At 43.1% G+C, this 21726-nt stretch overlaps 1 protein-coding gene across 4 annotated transcripts; it reads right to left on the bottom strand.

The window, feature by feature from the left end:
- Nucleotides 1–2754: 2754 nt before the first annotated feature.
- Nucleotides 2755–20269, bottom strand: LOC139294153 (EGF-containing fibulin-like extracellular matrix protein 1). 4 transcript variants are annotated; one of them, XM_070915965.1, is made up of 11 exons: nt 20167–20269; nt 19467–19570; nt 19305–19350; nt 18868–19158; nt 7968–8090; nt 7673–7792; nt 6366–6485; nt 6094–6213; nt 5085–5211; nt 4804–4996; nt 2755–4678 (listed from the first exon to the last, which is right to left on the bottom strand). In XM_070915965.1, exons 2-11 carry the CDS (start codon nt 19545–19547, stop codon nt 4517–4519), a joined length of 1383 nt encoding a protein of 460 aa, XP_070772066.1. In that variant the 5' UTR covers nt 19548–19570; nt 20167–20269; the 3' UTR covers nt 2755–4516. The 4 variants fall into 4 exon arrangements, with proteins under 4 accessions (XP_070772066.1, XP_070772065.1, XP_070772067.1 ...); XM_070915964.1 differs by having other exon boundaries at nt 20157–20245; XM_070915966.1 differs by lacking the exon at nt 20167–20269 and adding an exon at nt 19661–19730.
- Between the last annotated feature and the right edge of the window lie 1457 nt (nt 20270–21726).

The following is a 21726-nucleotide window of genomic DNA, read 5'->3' on the forward strand; positions in this document are numbered from 1 at the left end:
ACGGCCTATTAGCCTGTACCTTTTCTATTTTACTTTGATATGTGTTGCTTTGCTAGTGTGTGTGAATACGCTGTACTATATAGGACGAGATCAAGCCTCCTCTGAATAAAGCAACACCTCCATAAGAGCAGCTGTGGCCTAACATGATGCCCTCCAGGTCGAAGACATTTTCTCTTTCGACTCAGCAGCTAATGATGAACACTACACTGTGTAGCAGGCCCTCTGAGGGGGAATATAAACTTTTTCCCTGATATGAACTTGTATCATAAAAGGCAATGCCATTTACTGTTACTGTACTTGGGGATAATTATCATCTTTGTATATCATGTTTTCCCTTGTAATTATGTCATAATTCAAAGGCTTCCCTGGCGAGCTAAAAACGGCCAGGTACGTCATCATATAACAAACTTCTCTGAGGAACGGGCCTATTAATTGTCAGGATATAATTACATTCACAACACCCTGAGGGCCCGTCTCGTTTAGTCATCTCAGAGTTACTGCTCCAAACTATAATTAGAGAATGTAATCACACAGGTATGGACCTCCAGGATTTATTTTTCAGCCTGACTGAAGGCTGATTGAAACGACATCTGTGGTTGGGCACCGGGCAGGGAGTGTTTACGACCTGGCACGTGTTCAATAGCCACATGCAGTGGCACCAGGCCGCATACCATACCAGTAGAGTCCACAATTTACATACACAAACATGCACACATGGACGAATTTGTTTGACGTGTGTATATTCTTGTTACCTGGAGAGTGATTTCTTGAGTGGCGTGCATGTATGTGTGAGTGTGTGGTTATGCCACCCTCGTGTGGCACTTTTTGCCAGTGTTAACAAGTGACCTCATCCCATTATGTCTTTCCGATCTCAAATGCCATCCAATAAACTACTCATTTCTCACCTCTTCATGCACTCTCTCTCGCCATTAAAACACCTCTTACCTCTCTCCCTGACACCCACTCTGAAAGAGCTCAAGACAGGCCGCAGAGAACATAAAGTAACTGCACACTATGAAGTGATTGTGAGTGATTTCCCAGTGAGAAGTGATTAATCACTTGAGTTTCAACAACATTTTTGTGATGCAGGCCATGGGTATAAACCTGGATAAATCTGAGGCCAGTGAATGTCTAAATTAATGTAGTTCTGCTGCACCGTTAAGACTGTTTCACCATCCCATATGAGGGTTTTTTGTTTTATTTGTTATTTTTTTAGCCACATTAGCAGCATGGCTGTAGGAATGGCAATGTTGGTCGATCGGTCCACCACTTTGGTCCTGACTGAGATATCTATGATAAAAGTATTGCATGGGTTAAGATGAAATCTTCATTAGTCATGGTCTCCAGAGGATAAATCCTACTGATTTTGGTGATCCTCTGACTTTTCATCTAGCACCGCCATTTTTGGCTTTTAGTGAAATGTCTCGACAATAATCAGACAGATTGCCATCAAAGTTGGTGCAGACATTCATGTTCCCCTCAAGATGAATTGTAGTAACTTTGGTGATCCCCTGGCTTTTCATCTAGCGCCACCATCAGGTCAAAATTTTAATTTGTCCAATACTTTGGTTTATTACCAAATACCTGCAAAACTAATGACATTCCCATCAGACTCAGATGTACTATATAAATAAAGAACCTGTCTGCTTTTGTGCAGTAGAAAAAAACAGTATAGTGTAGATGCCTTGAGGATGTAAAAAATGTAAGGATCAGCTGACCTCCACCAACTTATCATTTTCTCTGATGATGTTACTCTACATTCTTTAATTCTGAAATATCCCTTTGACTGTGTAAATACATGACTGTTCAATATAAACAGCTCTCTAAGATGTGATCCCAAACAAGTTCAGAGTATAAAAACAGTGAAAAAATAGAGAACAGCTATTGCATCACTGGGATATTGTGGTGAGGAGATGACAGAGGGTAACAAACATTCAACTTACTGACCCTTCCTGACTTTTGTTCTTTCCTGTGATGTTCAGCCAATGACTTGGGCTTTGATCTATTTAATAAATCTAACAGTGATTAATGAAATGTCTCGCTATATGCAGGGAGATTAAGTTAATTATCTTCACGTTACCCTCAGTGGAATATTAATCGAGAACCTGAAAATGTTGCTCTTCTTCAGAAGTTCAGCGTTCGTGGTTGAGTCACAGAAAAAGTGGGTGAGCAATGTTTTCCCCCGGGGTGGGGGGGTTGAATCATGCACGGACAGCAAAAACACAGAGCTCCAATGAGCGGGGAGCTGAAGATGGGGTTAGGGGAGCAATGACACATCATGTATCATCTTACACGTCCCAACACTGCTCTGACTAAAGCTCAAGACAGCAGAATGATTGAGTAACAACTTACCATAAAACCACTCCCAACCAATTTCACATCTAAATATGTTGTGTGTGTGTGCAGGCTTCACATTTGTCCCTCAGCACACATTGACTCAACATACTATATTACTATATCCCCTCTGGATCTCTTTAAATAAGATAGATATGATGGCTAGGGCACCATGTTCACTGCATTTATCATAGTTATATTCAGATGAAATCAACCTCACATTCTCCCAAAAGCATGGGAAGAGCAGCGGAGCATTTCACACAGCCGTTGCCTTTTCCATTATAATGTACATGTGGTCAGAGTTGTTCACTCTGGTACAGGCACAGTGCAGAGCTGCATTTCTTATGACCTGTTTCCACACATTTGTTGTTGTTTTTCTGCTCTGTTGGACATGAAAGAAACAGAACAACCAAGGCCCATTTATCCATCATATTTTATTCAACAATATAACTTTTGCTCCTCAGAGTACAATCAATATAAGATACATATGACAAAATATATTTTAAATAGAAGAGAAAAACATTAAGGCATTTCAATGAAGGACGTTAACAGTCTTTAACAGCATGAATGATAAGATTAGTGTTACATTTTTGGTGTTTATACCCTCTAAGGCACTATGGCATGATCGCTGCTGAAACCACATAAAAGACTTTTAGGCAAAGATGGATCACTTTCTACACTTCAGTGGTGACAGCATGTTGGTTTTCAGAGCTGTGTGTCTACAGTGTTCAGTGTTTCAGCAATAAGCCAGAGCAGACACGTGGAGTCGTGAAAGGCAAAGCAGGTAGTGAAAGATTTGTCATTGTGCCAGAAAGTGTGGTGGCATTGTATTAACACTTTAGTAATCCCCTGTGTCACACATGAACCAGCTACAGGGCAAAGCACTGTAATTATGTTTATCACGCAAGCCAGCCTGGTGCCAGTGTGACTTCTTGACTGGGACCGACATTAGAAAGCCCAGCTGTTCCTCTGGAGAATCGCTGTGGCACCAATGAGCGGTCAAATGGCCAAGGTGTGTTATAAGAGGCCGTCATTTCCTGCGCGTGTTCTCAAGTTCAGAAATCTCTTGTTATTGCCTCTGTGACCGAGGGCTGGCGAAGGATGGCATCACAGAAACGCATAAACAGCTCAACCACATCCACCGAACCTGGGGGCAGAGAACAAGCTCCTTCTCACTCTTTCCCTTTCTCTGCCTCTGTGTTTCACACTTTCACTTAGTTGCATGCATAAACAAAGCAGCCAAGCACACACACAGACACACACACACTCACAGAAACATCCACACACACAGTATGTATGTACATGACTTAACTCCTGTGAGTAAAGTCGACGAGCATCAAGCCTGTTGTCATGCAGAGTTTAGTACTCTCTCAACTCACAGGCTAATTCCCTCCCTTTACACTTCTGAACTGTTCTGGACTTCTCTGGAAATTATTACTCATGAGCAAAACTATACAGAAACTTGCACGAACAGTGTGGCGCAGCAGTACTAACCCCTACAACATTTATCAACCGAAGCTGTGATTTACAAGGTCTGTGAATTATTTTTGTATCAAAAGCTGCTCATATTGGATATTTATCATGTACATTTATATAGAAAATATGATTTTTCTCTCGTTCCTACAATAGAGTGTTTCACTGATGCACACATGGGTTATTGTAAGCAGTTCTGGTTTGAACAAAGTGATAAATGTGGGTACAGCTGCATTGAAAATGCATCACAGTTAGGAAGCGTGTCCACTAGGCCTCTTTTCCTGAGTGCCACTGCTCTGTTCCCAATTGTTTTTAGTATGGAAGGAGCAAATGCTGCATCCAGCATCTTTCTTATGTCTGCTTCAGGCACTTTAGATCAAAAATGTGTCAACTTAAAGATTGTTACATTGTTAAGTGCTGTTGTTGAAACACAGCGCTTGATTCCTCAGGACACTAAAACCCTTCATCACAATGCTTCCCGGCACCTTGAGAGAAAAAGATGCCTAGTGGTCACATTACAGCATGGGCTGGTATGTCATGAGCAAGCCTATTGGAACTGCTGTGCTGCTGTGTGAGTCTGGGACAGCCTATGTTATATGTTGTATGCATGTATTGTATGAAAATTTGTTATGCTGATACAGGCATCTGCTGTGTTACACTGCTATGTTTGCTGAACCAGACGTATGTGGGCTGCTGGGAACTACGGTGCTCAGAAGGCGTAGGGCCCGACTATGATGGTGAGCCGCAGCAGTGAGCTGGAGCGGTAGTTCATGGTCAGATGTTGAGTGATCATCTCCAGGTCCACGACATACTCCCTGGGGCCTGACAGAGGCTTGGTTAGCACCAGCATGGCACTCACATTGCTGGAGCGCTGCAAGAAAATATGCTAGAGTGTGAATACAGATGTATCACATAGCTTTTTTGATACTATTTAACATTCATGGTACACCCTCCTCCAGCTTTTCATATAACACAAAACAATTACCATCAACTTACCCGCAGGAAAAATTCTCCTGCCTCATTCCCAGCTTTGATCCTGAAGGTGTTGTGTGTGTTGGCATAGATGTTGGTTGCCTGAATCTGGAAGATGTCCGCTGGCACAGTCCGGTCCGCCTGGATGCTCATGTATTTGTAGACAATTGATGGCGGGAGACCCTGGCACTCAGCCTGAGACCGGCAGATACAGCGACTGCAAATGCACAACAATTACAACAATCTCTGTGAAACTGGCCGCACTGACGATCGCGAAACAAAAGTACTGGATGATGTTTACTGACTTTTCAGAGGCTTTGGCGTAAGGCGCCTCACAGGGGTCTCTGGGATAGCAGCGGAAGCCTCCGTAATAGTTCCAGCACATTTCATCGTCTTGGCAGTTATGGGTCCCCGTCTCACACTCATTTATGTCTGATGATTGGCAGAGCGACAGAGAGAGAAAACAAGTATTGAATAGTCAAAAATAGCTGGATGACAATGCTAGTATCCCCCATTTCCAAAACACACACAAACTCTACACGCTTCATGGAACAGAGCTGTGAAAACACAGTCAAAGTTCAGGACGTGTACAGTTTGGAAATGTTGTTTTGGGGTTGGAGCTGCATTTCCAGCAGCTGTGGAGATGCAAGGAAACACGAGAGGGAAGCCTGCAGATCTGTAGTGGAGGGAAGCCCCCGATGCAACCCCACACAGGCCTTAACTGCAGCTCTTTCCATGCCGCACCATGAAAATAACCCCATCAAACGTGCCCCAAACCACAGGGCTATTTCTGGCACAGCAACCTGGATTCATCACCACAAGGTCCCTCTGACACAACCGGCCGGATTCATGGCTCCCCCTATAAAGCCTGCACCTGACCGAGGGGTAGAGGAAAAAATAACAGCTCACCCTTTGAGCGAGCGCCGGAGCTTCAAATAAATCCACTTCAAGAAACCAACATCATGCATATAAATTCACAGAGGTGGCTCAGCAGGGCAACACAAAGTTGCTGTGTTTGTGTTTCCTAACCTCTGCATTCTTTCCATGACAGTACTGGTTGAGAGTGGCTTTCATTCCCGCTTGAGTGGTAGAATAGTGGGTGATAGCAGGAATGATCAAGTTCCTCTTTAACGCTTATCTTCAAAGACTTGGGGAAGAGGAGGAAGGGAGGGAGAGAAGAGGACTCGCTTGGGAACTTTGTTGTGTGTCAAAACCGAGAGCAGGGTAAGACAGATAAATAAATAAGCTAAGGAGGGATTTAAAAGAAAAGACTGATGGAAGGAAAAGGGAGAGGAGGAAAGAGGACTGCAGTACCTTGACACAACCTGTTTCCCTGGAGCTGATATCCCTCTGGACACTCACAGGAGTAACTTCCTGGGCTGTTAATACACTGGTACTGACACATGTAGCTGGAGAAGCTGCATTCATCAATGTCTGTATAGAAAATATGCGCGCGCGCACACACACACACACACACACACACAAACATAGATAATGAGTGCGAGGCACTACACGGTGACAAACATATCTGTATATCTGTGTATGTATTTATGCATGTGTGTGTATTTATGCATGTGTGTGTCTACCTTGGCAGGAGACCGCGTCTTGTGCCAGCTCATAGCCCTGGTCACACTGGCAGAGGAAGGAGCCAATCAGGTTGTAGCAGTGGTGCTGACAGGGACTCTGCACGTCACATTCATTCACATCTGGAACATAAAGCAGATGTTTTGCACATATGGATTTAATAAGGATATTTCATGTGCCCTTTCAATTGTACCGCCAAATAAAGTGGTTTAGATAATCCAGCTAAACTTTTGGTTTTGTTTACAACCTGTTTGATTTGACCGCTTGTTTCTTATCCCGACGTCATAGTGACAGCAATTAGTACGATCAGTATAATGTTACCATAATGGATATGAATGATGGCCAACACTATGTGAGTAAGACCCAATTTGTAATGAATTTGGAATTAAGAAAGAAGAGGAACTATAAATACTATTTAATTGGCTCATTTATTTCCCGTAGTAGTTTGGCTTCCCCAGTACAGGTCAAAAGGAGGCAGAAACACACACACACACACACACACACACACACAAATACAGTATGTACACAGTCAGTACAAACACACACATTCACATGTTTCAGCACAGCTGGGAACCAGTCTTGGGTTTTGATGGATTTCTAAATATTTTCCTGAGATAAACACCTCTCTATCACAGCACACCATTTTCAATAACTTCCTGTGATTTGAGCAGGAGATTTGCTGTGTGGGTTCAGGTTGCATGGTCAATCTCATGATAGCTCTGAGCTTCCAGGCATGAAAAACAACATCTTGTGCGCCATTTGTTTTGGTAAAGCCTTTCCTGACCTGAAAATATCTGCATCCTGAGAAAACCGAGAGAAACACAGTGATTGTTAACACTACAATTTGGTAAGCTATTACTCCACACCTCTTTACATCTACCTGATTATACGTCGATATAATAATAAAGTTTTATTCATGCATTTATATTAATTGCACTTGTTAATGCTACCAGATTAGTTTTACTATGTTATTATGTTTTATCATGTTTACATTTAATTCTCCTTTCTACTTGTATGTACAGCAAAGCACTCTGTAAACACTCTGTTTTTAGGTTTAAGAATATAAATAAATGTTATCATGATTATTATTATAAACTCTGCTCATTTGCATTGAGCAGTCAAGTAACAACAGGTGCCCAAATCTATAAAAAGTCAGCCTGGGAACTGAGGTGGATATCCACATTAACACAAAATGTCTGATAAGCTGCCTCTGAATTACAAAGCATTGAAACACTGTTTTTTATAATTCGATGTTGTACACACCAACACACACTGACACATGAGTACACGTGGCTTTTCAGTGACTTACCAACACAGCTGTGGTTGTTGCTGGCCAACTTGTGACCTGCATTGCACTCACAGTAGTATGAGCCCTGTGTGTTCACGCATCTGTGCATGCAGTAGTGGGTCAGGGCACACTCGTCTCTGTCTGCAGGAAAACACAAACACACATGTACAAGAGAGTCAAGAAGATACGGGCAGCAAAAAGCATTTTTTTTAAATCAGTTGATAGCAACCTTTGCAAAAGCTTGACACCAGTTTTAATCATGTGATAAAGCGAGAGAAGAGAGTGTGTTTTGCAGCTGTGAATGACAACAACTCACCCACACAACGGTCTCCGTTCCTCTGGTAGCCTTGAGGACACTGGCAGGTGTAGGAGCCTCTGGTGTTGAAGCACGTCTGCTCAGGACCACAAGTGTGTCTACCTGTTGCGCATTCATCTATGTCTGCGATAAATACACAAAAACACACACTGAGAGGACGCCACATGAAGTTAATGCCCTCTGTGTGCAGGAACATATGGCAGACAAAGCAAAGCAGCATGTCTGGACTATATGCACTCTGTGATCTATGATGTGTGAACTGTTTTCTGCTGACAGTAAAATCTGTGATCACTGACACCATCACATCACACACATGGGCATAAACACACATGTTCACACGGAGAGCGGGCGATTAAATAAAGAGGGCTTTTATTCAGCAGCTCCGGGTGAAGGGGAAAACACAGATCATATCTTCTACTAACAGGACAGCTTTTTTGAAGGAGTGTGTGTGTGTGTGTGTGTGTGTGTGTGTGTGTGTGTGTGTGTGTGTGTGTGTGTGAAAGAGAGAGAGCTCAACAAGTTGAGGGCTTTCTACCATAGTGCCTCGCTCTCTCAACAGACATCTATCAGCCCAAAAGCACACAGATCCAGACACATTCACTTTCTATCTCTCACCCCATCATTAATAAGTTATATAACACGATAAAAGCAGTAGTCTGATGATAAAAACACAAAGCTCCTGCCAGAAAGATGCATTTCCCAAATTAATTCAATACCGCAGTGTAAAATATCCGTGCTGTAAACAACAACAGATTTATCACCGACAGACTGAATGATAAACATGTTTTTAGATGCAAACTGGTACTGTGAAGTTATGATTTTGTGTCAGTGTTTTAACAATTGGTTAAACCTCAAAAAAGCCCTTTTTTCCTCTAGTTATTAAAGTTTTCAGCAGACATTTCAATTTTCCAGCTAGGGCTAAAATACACGACACAGCAGTGGAAAGATTCTCTTTTTTATGTTGATCCTACAAACATGCTCTCAATTTTGGTTTGTTTGGAGCCAGAGCCTCTTCAAAAGGGCTTTTCTCACTGTAACCCCCTTTTTTTCTGAACTTCTATCTTTCTCCCACACACGCACTACAAATACGCCTATGCCGTGTACGCTCATCCCTGTGGGCCCACCAGCAGTCCTCTTGGGTGGTCTGACACAACCTGTCATATGCAGACAGCCAGTGGGCATCAGTTTAACAGCATGACAGACAGTTATCCTCAATACCACACGCACACACAGGAAAGGAGGATGGCACTATAACTGCATTACGATTTGACACGTGCATGGCCAAACAATACTCAGAAGATACTGACTGGTTGCACTCTGTCTTCGCTTGCTGACTGTGCTGAACTTTTAGATGCAACCAATACAATGGAGACACACTCATTACACACTCATGAAGCTCCTATTCATAGAAATCAAACATGTATATTTGATAAATCAATTAAAAGGAGTGCAGGACGGCCCAACTTGCTGTTGCACAGATATCCTGAACTGATGTTCCCCTGGAAGTGTTTCACGTGATGTGGTCTGAAAAGGATCCCTGAGTGCCTCAAATGCCCTGTATGCCAGTCCCACAGCCTCCCCCATCCAGTGGGACTAGTGCTGGTGAGAAATTGGCTTGATTTGCTGTGGAGGAGCCCATGAAACAAACGGTGGACAGAAAGTAAGTTGTCTTCACTCGTTAAAGGAAGGAAAGGGAAGAGGGGCTACAATGTGCTCAACTCTGTGGGGGCACAGTGATAAGATGGACTCACTACATTAGGGACAAAAGCAGGGCTTATCTTCAGGTGCACCTGAGAGACAACAGGTGCGAACTGCACACAGGGAGGAATGCACAGACAAGGCTTGTTGCTCACTGACCCGCGTGAAGGACAAAGATTAAAAGCAGTGTTGTTCTGGAATATCTACACTCTGATGTGGCTTGAAAGGCATCTGGGAAAGTGCAGTATCACCATACTGACCCACTTGCAACAGCCCAAAGGCTTCATGACATGGCTCTTTAAAAAAAGCCTGGAGCATTAGGGGGTCTCTGTCACTGCTGATGGTAGACCTGCAGCATCCAGATTCAGCCTCTTAGGTCAGGATCTATCTAGTCTGGATGTGGACAATAGCTATCCCCATGTGGTGTGCATGGCCACTGATATGCAAGTGCATCCACAATCAACAGAGTTTGTTTTTGCTTTATTTGTTTTTCAGTTAATAATGCAGTATTCAGGTTAATATCACCTGGCTGGTCACTGACATTTTCATACTAAACACAAGGAGGCTTCGACAGGTGCCTATGCTGTAGTTTGAACATGCAGAAAGTTGCAGCTTGACAACAATACAGAAGCCACAGTACTGTTTTAACTAGCCTCGTCATACACAAGCTATAGCAAGGTAAACCACTAGCTAAGCCTTTAAAAGATAACAGGGTGATGTGTCAGAGAAGACTTGAAGTGAAATCCTGTATATATCCAGTTCCAATGAAAAATCTGAATGAATGTCAATGAAGAGTTAGACATGCAACAGTGAGAATCAAGTCCCTGTGAATCACAACCACGCCTACTTACTGGAGGTATTTGGTGATTCATTGAAACTGGAAATGCCCTGCCTTCTGGCAGTAGATTCAGACAATACAAGTCTGAGACTCCTGATTCCTGATAAAACAAAGTCCTGAGTGTTGATGCTGCAGCAGTGCCAAGAGGCAGCCAACAAAACTGTGATGCCAGTGAAATGTTATGGTGTCAGTGACAGAAACCGAACACAGCAACACCTAACAAAATGCTAACATCAGCACTCAAGCATGCTAACAATGACACTGCTAGCATGCTTACTGTGTTAGCGTGCTAACATTTGCTAATTAGCACTAAAGATAACCTGATGAGAACATCACGATTTCTGCAGGTATTTGGTCATAAATACTGGACAAATTTAAATTATAAAAAGTTCAGCCTCTGAGGTCAAGAGATTTCGTGGCAATCAATCCAATAGTTGTTGAGACATTTCTGACCAAGCGACATTGCCACTCCTTGAGCCACACTGCTAGTTTGGCTAAGCAACAATTAGCCAGTTTGTTTTGGTCCTTGTGATCCAATTGTGTTCTTGGACAGGATTAGTGCCAGCTCAGACAGGCAGCAGAGTTTGACCAGTTGCAGTTGGCACACTTGACTTTGTTCAGACTGAATTCAGGACAAAATCTGAGCCAGAGCTGGTCCACATGGATCCAAGACTTGGGCTACAAATTGCTCTAGTTTTGGGCTATTGTTGCCAACCAGATTCCCATCACTCGAATGATTTTGGCGTGAATTACCTGGAGTCCGACACATTTATGCCACTGTTCGGCAAAGTGGTTTTGGTTACATGGGAGACTACATGAACCATCAAACAAGGTGCCACTGGTGCAGGGCAGACATGTGCAGACTCTCCTACATAAGGTGTAGAAACCACAAACTGTTAGAGAGAGAAGTAACTGCACATGGCTAACTGTAAATTGTTTAAAAGCGAACAATGCAGTGATGCTTCCTAAGAAGTTCTGTGTACGGAAAACTCAGAGTCATCCTCAGTCCCTTCAAGAAAGCTTGGAGAGCTCTAAATAAAAGCACATGTGCTGAATGCAATCCAAAGGTTCATTCACGGGAATATCTTGTGGTAACTGCTACTTTGTCACTAAACCTTTAAGAAGCTGCCAATACAAAGTTCCACAGAAGTTTGTGTGTACAAGTGTGTGTGTGTGTGTATGTGTGGGTGGGTGGGGTGGGAGGGCATCCCACACTGGCTGGCTCTCAGGTCCCATAAAGCCTCCACAGCTTACCACATGCAGAACAGTCCATATAGTTTACACAGGAAAACAGATTTTACTGCAACAAGCCATCAAATGTGATGATGTGTTGCGTGTGGGGAGAAGTGACTCTGTTCTCTGAGGTCGGATTTTATTTTTTTTAATTTTTTTTCAAAAATGTATTTAACACAGCTTACAAGTTTCCTCTAAGAGCGAGTTGTTGCTGTAACATCACAGGGAAAGATAAGGCTGTCCAGCAGAAGATGTGGAAGATGTGGAAGGAAAGAATGAGGAGAAAGGGTGGAGGCTTTTCTTTTTTTTTTCTTTTTTTTTAAACAAAAAAGGGCTTTTTAAGATTTGAAGTTAGATTTACGGCCGTGTGTGCATATGTGATGTCAGAGTTAAAAACTCCTTGCTTTTCAGGGAGATTAATTCTAAATGCCTTGTGGGAGTTGGGGGAGTAACGGGAATGGCGGCAGCTCAAAGAATGTGAGTGTGTATGTGTGTGTGTGTGTGTGTGTGTACGGACGAGTGGGTGTGTGCGCATCAGAAGTCCTGTTTGAGGTGCTCAAACATTAAATGACCTTTTTTGCAGAGCTAACAAAGTTTTACAGAATGGAGTGATATACTATAAAGAGATGCATGTTTGGTGTGTGTGTGCACGTGTTAGTGCGCGCATATGGGGGGGGGGGCATATGTGTCCAAAACGGGGACTAAAAATTGTTTGGCCTGAATTCAGAACAATGTCTTATTTGCTCCAGATTTATACTGACATGACAGGGCTTGTTGTAATTATCACTTGAGAGCATTTAGTTGTTTTCACCGAACCACTGCAATGGAAAGCAGGAGCTGTTCCAAAGAACAGTTGGAGCCGTCCTGCTGTTGGACAGCGTCTCTGTTTCCCTCTGATTATTGGATAATTCAATCTTTGGGAAAGCAGGGGGCAAGATGTGCGATGTTAATAGCCCATAAAATTTCACAACATCAAATTTATTAGCATGTCATACACCAGCCCCTGAGCGATTGGTTTTGCTTAACCTCAAACACCTTAATATCACCCCTCGTGGCAAACGCTGCACTGCGCTGTTTCATTTGTGTATAATTCTCTCTGCAGTGCAGTGTGAGATGCAGCTATCACTGGCTTGCACACGACCTCAGGACAAATGGGAGTGGTAGTGTTTCCCTTTCAAAGCAAGTCCAAACACAAAGCAGATAAGAAATCAAAGGATTCAAGACACTCTAACCTTATTTTCTGTGTATTTCCATCCGTATTAAGGCATGAAATATTTTCATGCTATTGCTATTCGCACCACTCCCAAGATTCCCCCCTCTCATCGCTCTCATTGTTCAGGAGGAACAGGAGTTTTAGTCATGCTGACACTTACTAACTGATTTGTGAGTTTGTTCCACACTCTTCTAAAGGTCGGGCAGAGTCTTGACATTCTTGAAAATCCGTCCGGTGCGCCAGCTACATTCCCGACTGATAATAATCCTTCCTGTTACTCTGAAAATGTCTAGAAAAAAAGAAGTGCTGAGCAACTCTCCTGCTATTCAATGTGAAGAAGATTGATCACTCTGCCCACCTGATATGTCAGTAGTCAGGCTGTAGCCATTTACGGCCTTTGAAGCAAAACTGTGGCATGGAAGGAATGAAACCTGTAAACACTGGAAATATGGTCGAAATAGCAGCGTGATAATACGGATCGAGAAACAGGGAGAAACACGGACCCTGCGATCGCATGTGAGTGTCACCCAGCTGAGCGCAATAGTGATTTAAAGCAGCCCTGCGTCCCTTTCCATCATGAGGTAAACGGAAAGAGCAACACATGTAAGCACATCAGAGGAGGAAGCAGCTGGCTGTTGGACAGGCACCGACCTCAGGGAGAATAATAACAACAACATTAAGCACTTACACAGAGGAGGAACGGCAAAGCTGCTTCCTCCTCGCTCCCCTCTGCCACCGTTGATGTGATGGCAGCAAGGAGCCAGCGGCAGACCACGAGCAATAACAGCATCAATACAGCAATACCGCACAGGCCAAAAGAGGGGCTGCCTGCAGGACGGCTGGATTATATTCACAGTCTGAAAGATACTCGGGTCTTCTCTTGCATTAGGAAGCTGATGAAATACTGTCACTGAGGTATGACTGTTAAAACACAAGACGGCTGGAAGTCATTCTCTGACGTTTATTTGAAGATTCCTCGTGTAATGTGTTCATTTTGTTTTAGGATGTTATTGCTGAAGTTGTTTCGATGGACTTGTTGGTTTCTAAATTCAAGAGAGTGAAAACATATTGCCGTAGAGACACTGATGTCAAAATACACCCAGTAATTAAAAGAGCATTAAAGAATTTGAAACTTCTTTATCAGCAGCTGAGGAATTGCAACATTGACAGGTTTTCTGGCACAGTTTACAAATGGAAAGTGAGTTTTGAAAGCCAGAAATCTCAGCAATGTTGATTCACTAGTATTGACTTTAAAACATGGCCAATACTGGATGTTTGAGGCAGATACTTATCCCAATAACTAGTTAAAATATCTGGTAATGGTAATAATGGTCGATATTCCTTTTGTCATTTTTAACATGAACACAAAACAAAAATGTTCGATGAAGAATTGCAACCAAGATACTGAGCGCAATATTTCACAGTTAAAAAATAAATTTGTCAGCGCTCTCTGGTGGACAAGGTATGTAATGGCAACTCTCTTTAAAAATTACTGCAAATTTCTAGTTACTTATCAATATGTGCAGATAATCTGTGATACGCTAATATCTGAAGACAATATCGGCTAGCTTGATCGAGCTCAAGTTGATTTCAGTCTTGTCAACATCATGATACAATAAGACGTTACATAATGATGTTAATTGTGCAAATCTTCCATATGGTAGGCTACAAATAATCATTATAAGTCATTTAATAACAAGGCCTACAGGCATGCTGGTGGCTTTGAGAGGCTGTAGTTAGGCACAGAGGTGCTTTGAGCTAAATGCTAACGTAAGCATGCTAACATGCTCACAGTGACGATGGTGATGTACAGCAGATATAATGTTCACGTTCACCATCTCAGTTTAGCATGTTAGCATGGTAACCTTTGCTAATAAACACTACACACAAATGCTCATAGTTTTGCAGGTATTCGGTCATAAACCAAAGTATACGAACTGGACCAAAGTGATGGACTGACAGACTCCATCCCTAGACAGCGTCTACAATTCAAAGGCTCAACACAGCACTAGTTGTTACAGCAGAAACTGCAGTGTGACAGGTGCAATGAGCTGGACAATAAAATCATAGGGCACTACGACAATTGCATAGTGAAGACGATGATGTAGGACAGTGCAAATCATCATTCTGAGAGCAGGTGGAAGACAAGAGCTTAGCTGGTAATAGGAGGGTTCAACAGACACAAAGGTGTGCCTCAGGTGTCTTTTTATTTGAGTAACAATAGACAAAGTGGGTCAGTTTTCATAAAGCAAAGGCTTTGTGTTTGATCCCACTTCCTCCCGTCAAGCAACAAAATCGTTGCAGAATGTTTTAATTTAACATCTTGTACATCCTGTATCACATTCACCACCGTGCTGAAGTCTTCTCCGCGCAACAACATTTTCCAAATCTGTGTTGCTTATCTTTGATGGATGTTTAGGAGAAACAAACACAAACAGGATAACATCTGAAGGAATTTCCTGAAAAACTGTAATCGCTTTCTGTGTATCCTCACATCTTTTTACATTGTCTGTGGATCAGCAAAGGCCGGTGGATGGGGCTTGTTTCTTCAAGTGCAAATGTCGGGATGAGGCAACAACAAGTTGAGCTGTAAAGCACGAGCTGTAAAGGTCAAATCATGAAGCAGCCACATGTTGTGCTTTGCAGCCACTGGGCTCTCATTCTGCTTGTTCTGCTCTCTGCATTCCTGCTCCTCGCAGATCGATCCGATGCTTATCTGTCAAGGTGATGAGTAATTCCTACCATCACAAAAGATGGGAGCAAACGGAAAAAACAACCACTGCTGACATTCCAGAGATATTCCTCCCAAGTGCATTGCATCTGCGTGGAAAAATGTTATTGCATGCGCTCGGCCTTGTTCGGAAAAGTACACAAGTTCTCTGTCACACAGGGCTTAACGGCCTTAATAGAACATATTTAGGAAAGATTTCCAGCCACTGCAGGTGAAGAGCGTCCAGACGTAGCTGAAATTAGTCAGGCATGTAGGTGGTAATGTGGCCTGCATGACCTTAGGAAACCAGACAGGTAAACAGGAGTGGCAAGTCCTTTCATGTCCTATACTGCAGCGCATGAGTATCTAATTTAGAGATGAAAAATAAATTGGCAGCAGCTAAAGTTTGTAAAGTCAAGATTTGTGAGGAGAATAACAGAACCCACAAAGTGTAAAGCATGACATTACGGCCCACATTATCTGCCTGAAGTCACTGAAAGTACAGTTAAGTTCGAATTTTCTAAAAACGTGAGGGTGTACTCTCACACTGTAAATGAGAATCATTAAATAACTGCTTTCCACGACTGATTCAACTACTTTTGATGGACTACCTTCATTTGTAGGAGGAAGTGATCTCACCTCTGTTGAAAATTAGAGTTAATATGCATACACAGGACTACAACAAGCCACTTGTAGGCATCTCCCAGCGGTAAACACAGTAAGTATGTGTGTGTGTGTGCGTGTGTGTGTGTGTGTGTGTGTATGTTTGGAGGGTGGGGGGAGGTCATGGAAATGCCAGGCATCATTAAGCTGTCACACATACAGTAAAGGTTCATAGTTTCTCTGTGTGGCAGGGCTGCAGCGGGGTGCCAGCTTCCCCTATGTGTCACTGCAACAACAACACACTTAGGCTCGGGTTCACACTCAGGGCCAAGGGGCTTTATTGCCCATTTGCAAATAGTTAACCACATGGGAACGAACATTAAAGCTACATTTAAAAGGAAAAATATCAGGGTGAAGTGTGTTATATAATTTGTGGTTTGTTTCACTTTAAATCAGCATAAAGAATAGTAAGAGAAGCTATTTTGTTTTAGAAATGATTTTTTTTAAACAATTTCAGTTGTGCTTTGGAAAATTGGCTTCATTTTTTTTCCAGAGCATTTAGCTGATCTCTCTACTATTCACCACACACTCAGCAGTAAGTCACCAAAACAACTCAGCGGCAGCACAACCCATGACGTTGGTACAACCTGGCTCGGTCAGTGCTCCGGCACTTCTGTGGTTATTTGGTCAGTGTCAGCCTTTCATCTTCCCCTTTGCCCTACCTGACTCGGCACTCTGGGTTTCCTACTCAGAGTGGTGAGTTAGCAGGGAAGGAGCCTGATGTAAGCGCTATTTGATACATTGAGGTTTCCCCCCATTGAAAGTTAATGGGAATTCCTTCGCTAGCAAGATACGTAGCAGTGCAAAACAGCCACTGTGGAACAAAAAAAAAAAGAAAAGACAATTCAGTGTCCAAGAACAATAAGCTCATTGTAGCGAGTTAAAGGTAATGACAGAGAAACCAGAGACTGATGTAAACAAAGATTATATCACTCCTCCAGCAGATCTATACGCCCACATAACGGCACGAGACGCCTTCCAGTAAAACTCCAGTCATTTCAAAGCAATAACACTGACAGCAACAGCCTATCTTTGTTTAGCCCATGCACTGAAACGGCACGCCAGTGAATGAATAAGTATTATACCCATGCCAGCTCGCTTATGTGGTTGCTTTAGCTGATATGCTGCCATGTTTTACACTCTAATAAAACCTAATTGGGTTCCAATTCAGAGAAACACATAAAGCACCTCACACATATCTTTGCCCCAGGTGTGAAATCAAATTTGTTACTTTCACTGGAGCTCTGTGACCACAAGCCTCACCACACAGCCACTCACCACACGCCACTGCCTATTGGCAAGAGGAGTCCCTAACCACTGAACACATGTACTGTGCTGCAATGCACTTTGTCTTATATTACATTTATACAGCTAACTCAACTCTCTTTGTACAGCTCTCTCACAGACCAAGACACACGACAAACTAAAAGCTATAAGAGGTTCCGAGTGATATCAGGGGTGCTCTCTCCCTCAGGTGCAGCTATGAACATCTGGCACAAAGAAGCAACGAAGGGCACGAGTGTGTGTGTGTGTGTGTGTTAGTGAGACAAAGAATGAATCTTTAAACCACTCCCCATTTGTAAAGATCAAAGAGTCCTTCTCAAACACAGGATCACACCCACACAGTGTTGTGCAGCTACCGAAATCATAAGCTAGTCAAGGCCCAGGGAGTATCTGCTGTGGGTGTTGAGGCTATATGTGAGCACAGAGGTTGCCACAATATTATAAAATCTCCTTGATTTGCCCCTGAGGCAGAGGACCTCAACACCCAAAACAAGAAGGTTTTTTTTTTCATGTTTTAGGAAGAAGCTGAACTCTTGCCAAAAACATCACGCTGCGAGCGACCAAAAGAGTTTAGAAAACATGACATCACAGTGAGAAAAAGCGAGAGGCTTGCAACACACATCTGGCAGCTACGCATGGTTTAGCCGTTGATGACTGTCAAACAGATGGATGAACAGTTCACCTTTGGAGCTCTGCTTTTTGAGGCTCTAAAGTCATTAGCAAGTAATTATCAAATACCTACGTAGCTCTGCTGGAGACACATTCAGACACATTCTTCCAGGCAGCGGCACTGCATCTGGCCAAGTGCAACAAAAGCATACTACTGATATTCAGGTAGAGATGAAAACACTCCTCGATATCGACATTTAACTACTAGACACTGCAGCACAAAGCAGTCAGCGCAGAGGGATTCCAATCAATCAACCACATTTTTAGGGTGTAATCTGTCTCATGAAGGCCAAAAGTCTTTCTTCTTTATTCTGGAAGATTAAAGAAAAAAGAGTGTGTGGCAGCGCTCCCTTTTGCACTTCTAGACCATATTTTGTGGCTCCTGCTGTCAGAGTCCAATTCCTCTCCTGAGGAGCTTGTCAACACCACTTGCTGAGATAAGAGGAACCGTCTCCATGTGTCGGTGTAAAGCAGTAAAAAATGAAAGGCTAGTTTTTCAAGGCCCTTTGACGGTACTTTGTATCATCTTGTAGCTGAAAAGAGAGGAGGGGGGAGAATGGTGGGGGGGGGGTGCCTGGGCAGCTGTTCTTACCTCTGCAGAGGTTTTGCTCATCTGCAGTGAATCCGGTTGTACAGCGGATGGTCCGTCTGGGCTGAGAGACCCACTGGCCGCCTGAAAACACCTGTGGGAGCTGAGGCTGGCTCGGTGGAGCGGCAGGGACAGGGGGGACATGAGGGACAGGTTCCGGCAGTGGCACCTGCTCGCCCTCCTTGCTGATATAGATGACGGCACTCTTGGGGAGGCAGAGGTATCCACCAAAGTGGTTGATACACTGCATCCCTCCTTTGCAGGCATCATCTAACAAGGCACACTCGTCGATATCTGACAGGGAACAGAAAGAAAGAAAAGAAAGACGGTAGACATTTTCATTACAGTGCAATTATTTTTAATTGGTTAAAATGACAACTTCTATTAAGCTTAGATGAAAATATCTAAAAAAAAAGAGACGGAATTAAATCATTTCTCACCTCTGCACTGCTCTCTGACTCTGTCATACTCATACCCTTCAGTGCACTGTGAAGGACAGATAATGATTACCATGAAATGATAACGTACTTTACTGTCCTTTCATGTAACAACATATAGTAAAGAAAAACAGGAACCCCAGAAAGACTAGCTGGTAAACTTACTGTGTAGGAGATGGGCTCCTCAGCCTCCTGAGAGAGGACATGTGTGAAAACCGCACAAAGACACACGCAGATCCCCAGCATGTCGACCGAACCTCGGAGCAGCACTGTAACGAGATGCAGAGGAACCGAATGGAGAGAGCGTGCAAGATCATTTTTCGCTTGACAAGCCTACATGTTTTAATACCAGTTATTACATCATTGATGGCATTGCTTAACGAGTCCCAACATCTCCCGCTGCTGGCGTGATGTTTATGTTGGCACCGCTCCAGCTAAATCTGCGACTTCGACTAAGTGAAGTGTTTTTCTGCTGTTTTTCTCCAAAAGGATTAGTGCGTAATACGCGTAAAGATCGTGCGTAAACATGCCCTTGTGTGTCAGGAAAAATGAACGAGTTAATCAGCCATGCAGAGCTCGTGTTGATTAAAGTCCTGTATTTGAACAAAACATGTCCAACTTATCAAGCTGTCCAATCAAATACTATGTGCGTTGTCTTGAGTCTGCCTTATTTCAAGATCCTGACACTTCTTAGTCCCCGAAACAAGCGAACTACACCAGAAACAAGTGCTGCTGCAGATTTTCTCTCACTTGTTTCAGCATTCACACAGATCTGCGGTGTATTGTTTTCATTGTTATCTGATCTAAGCGCAGTAAGCAGCAGCTTTGTCATCCTGCGGCGCCCTGGCGACGTACCTGCAATTACCTGCGGATCTCCAACTCTCCTGGCGTGCTGAAGAAAACGTCCCCGGTTTATGTTTTTGTTGCAAGTCCTGGTGTGTGTGTGTGCGCGCGCGTAGCAGGCTGGTCTTTATTCTGCAGACGATGCAGTGGATGTTAGATGGTTGTCGGAGTGCAAGCAGCACTTGTGATGAACATGCTGGCTCGTACAGTATGACATGCTGGGGGCGGTGTACCGGGCAGGTTGAGCTCCGGGTTTGTCTCTCACCGGCGTGCAAACGATCAGCAGGCTTCAGTGGCTCCCTCTATAGACTGATGACTAGTGATAAAAAAAAAAAGATCATAACAAATGGCTATCAATGGAAAAGTGGGCTCAGAAATCCTCCATTATTGCTCCTTACTGATTAAAAACGCCATTTCCATCAGAGTTGAAGTTACCACCGTATATCTGCTCATATGCAGTACACATTGAATCTGATGTGATGACACACATTATAGATTATTCAGGCTTTAATACAAATCTAAATGTGTTCTTTTAACACTCCCATTGTGAGTTTGGAGTTATATTCTCCTTAATTTTATATTATTTCAATTGTTTTCTAGAGGGGCATTTCTGTATGGTATTTTAAGGAGGAGCCTCCATAACTTTAGGGGTTGTAACATGCAGACCCTGTCATGCTGTGAGGGACTTCAGTGTGTATACGTATATGTGTCTGCAGCAGGTGGTAAAATCAAATCATGTGTTGAAGACCTCTGTCAGCAACCACTACATTAGCCTCTAATACATTTCATGGTGTTTACAAGATGCCTTCGCTTCAGGAACATCTGCTGGAATTGGCATGGCTTCCTGGATTTCCCATGGGTGAAGAGACAGCAAGTGATTGTGAGTTTGTGTGTGCGTAGACATTTTATGTGTGCCAACAGCTTGCTGATATGAGTGGATGGAGATGGACTTGGCACCACCTCCTTTAATGCTGACCTCGTGACCTTTCCTCACAGGGTGTAGATGACAGGATTGCAGATGCGTTCTGCATGGTGCGATATCCTGTAGGTGTACAGTCAAACTCAAAAGAATTTGCTCTTCCAAGACACAAACCTAGAGTTTAATCTTCGATGTGAATATTCAACTTGTAATCAGTAAGAGTTTAAAAGGTCCTGCACTGTAGGGATATTCACGCCTGTTCACAAGATGACTGAATGAAGATGGCACAGGAATGAACTATAGAATATGCAAATAATAACTGCACAAATATGGATGACTCAAAAAATAACTCAACTCTGCAAAAGGCTTGACTCTTTACTAAAACTTTATTTTACTTGGCAAGCTATTCAACAAAAGAACAAAAAAGGCAGAGACATTGAGATAAAGGACTTGATTAATCAAAGCCGTTTTTATAACAGTTTATAGAGATTAATAGAAGATTTTATCCAAGACTGATGAAAGAGAGGATGAGAGAATATTCCCCTCGGTCATATTCCTCACTGGAACCAAGTGAGACAGTCATGCTTGCAAATCACAGAGGCAAGGCTGAGGTGGGTGTGCCCCCCCGGGAGCACCTCTAGGTGTGAGAAAGTCTCCACAGAA

The sequence above is a fragment of the Enoplosus armatus genome, chromosome 12 (assembly GCF_043641665.1).
Source record: "Enoplosus armatus isolate fEnoArm2 chromosome 12, fEnoArm2.hap1, whole genome shotgun sequence".
Lineage (NCBI taxonomy): Eukaryota > Metazoa > Chordata > Actinopteri > Centrarchiformes > Enoplosidae > Enoplosus > Enoplosus armatus.

Excerpts from the sequence above, each read along its gene's own strand:
- LOC139294153 (XM_070915965.1), bottom strand. The coding sequence starts at position 19,547 with ATGCTGGGGATCTGCGTGTGTCTTTGTGCGGTTTTCACACATGTCCTC. Across the intron at positions 19,351-19,466 it reads AGGAGCCCATCTCCTACACA|TGCACTGAAGGGTATGAGTA; the intron begins GTAAGTTTACCA and ends TGTCCTTCACAG. Across the intron at positions 5,212-6,093 it reads GGGAAACAGGTTGTGTCAAG|ACATAAATGAGTGTGAGACG; the intron begins GTACTGCAGTCC and ends GCCAATCATCAG.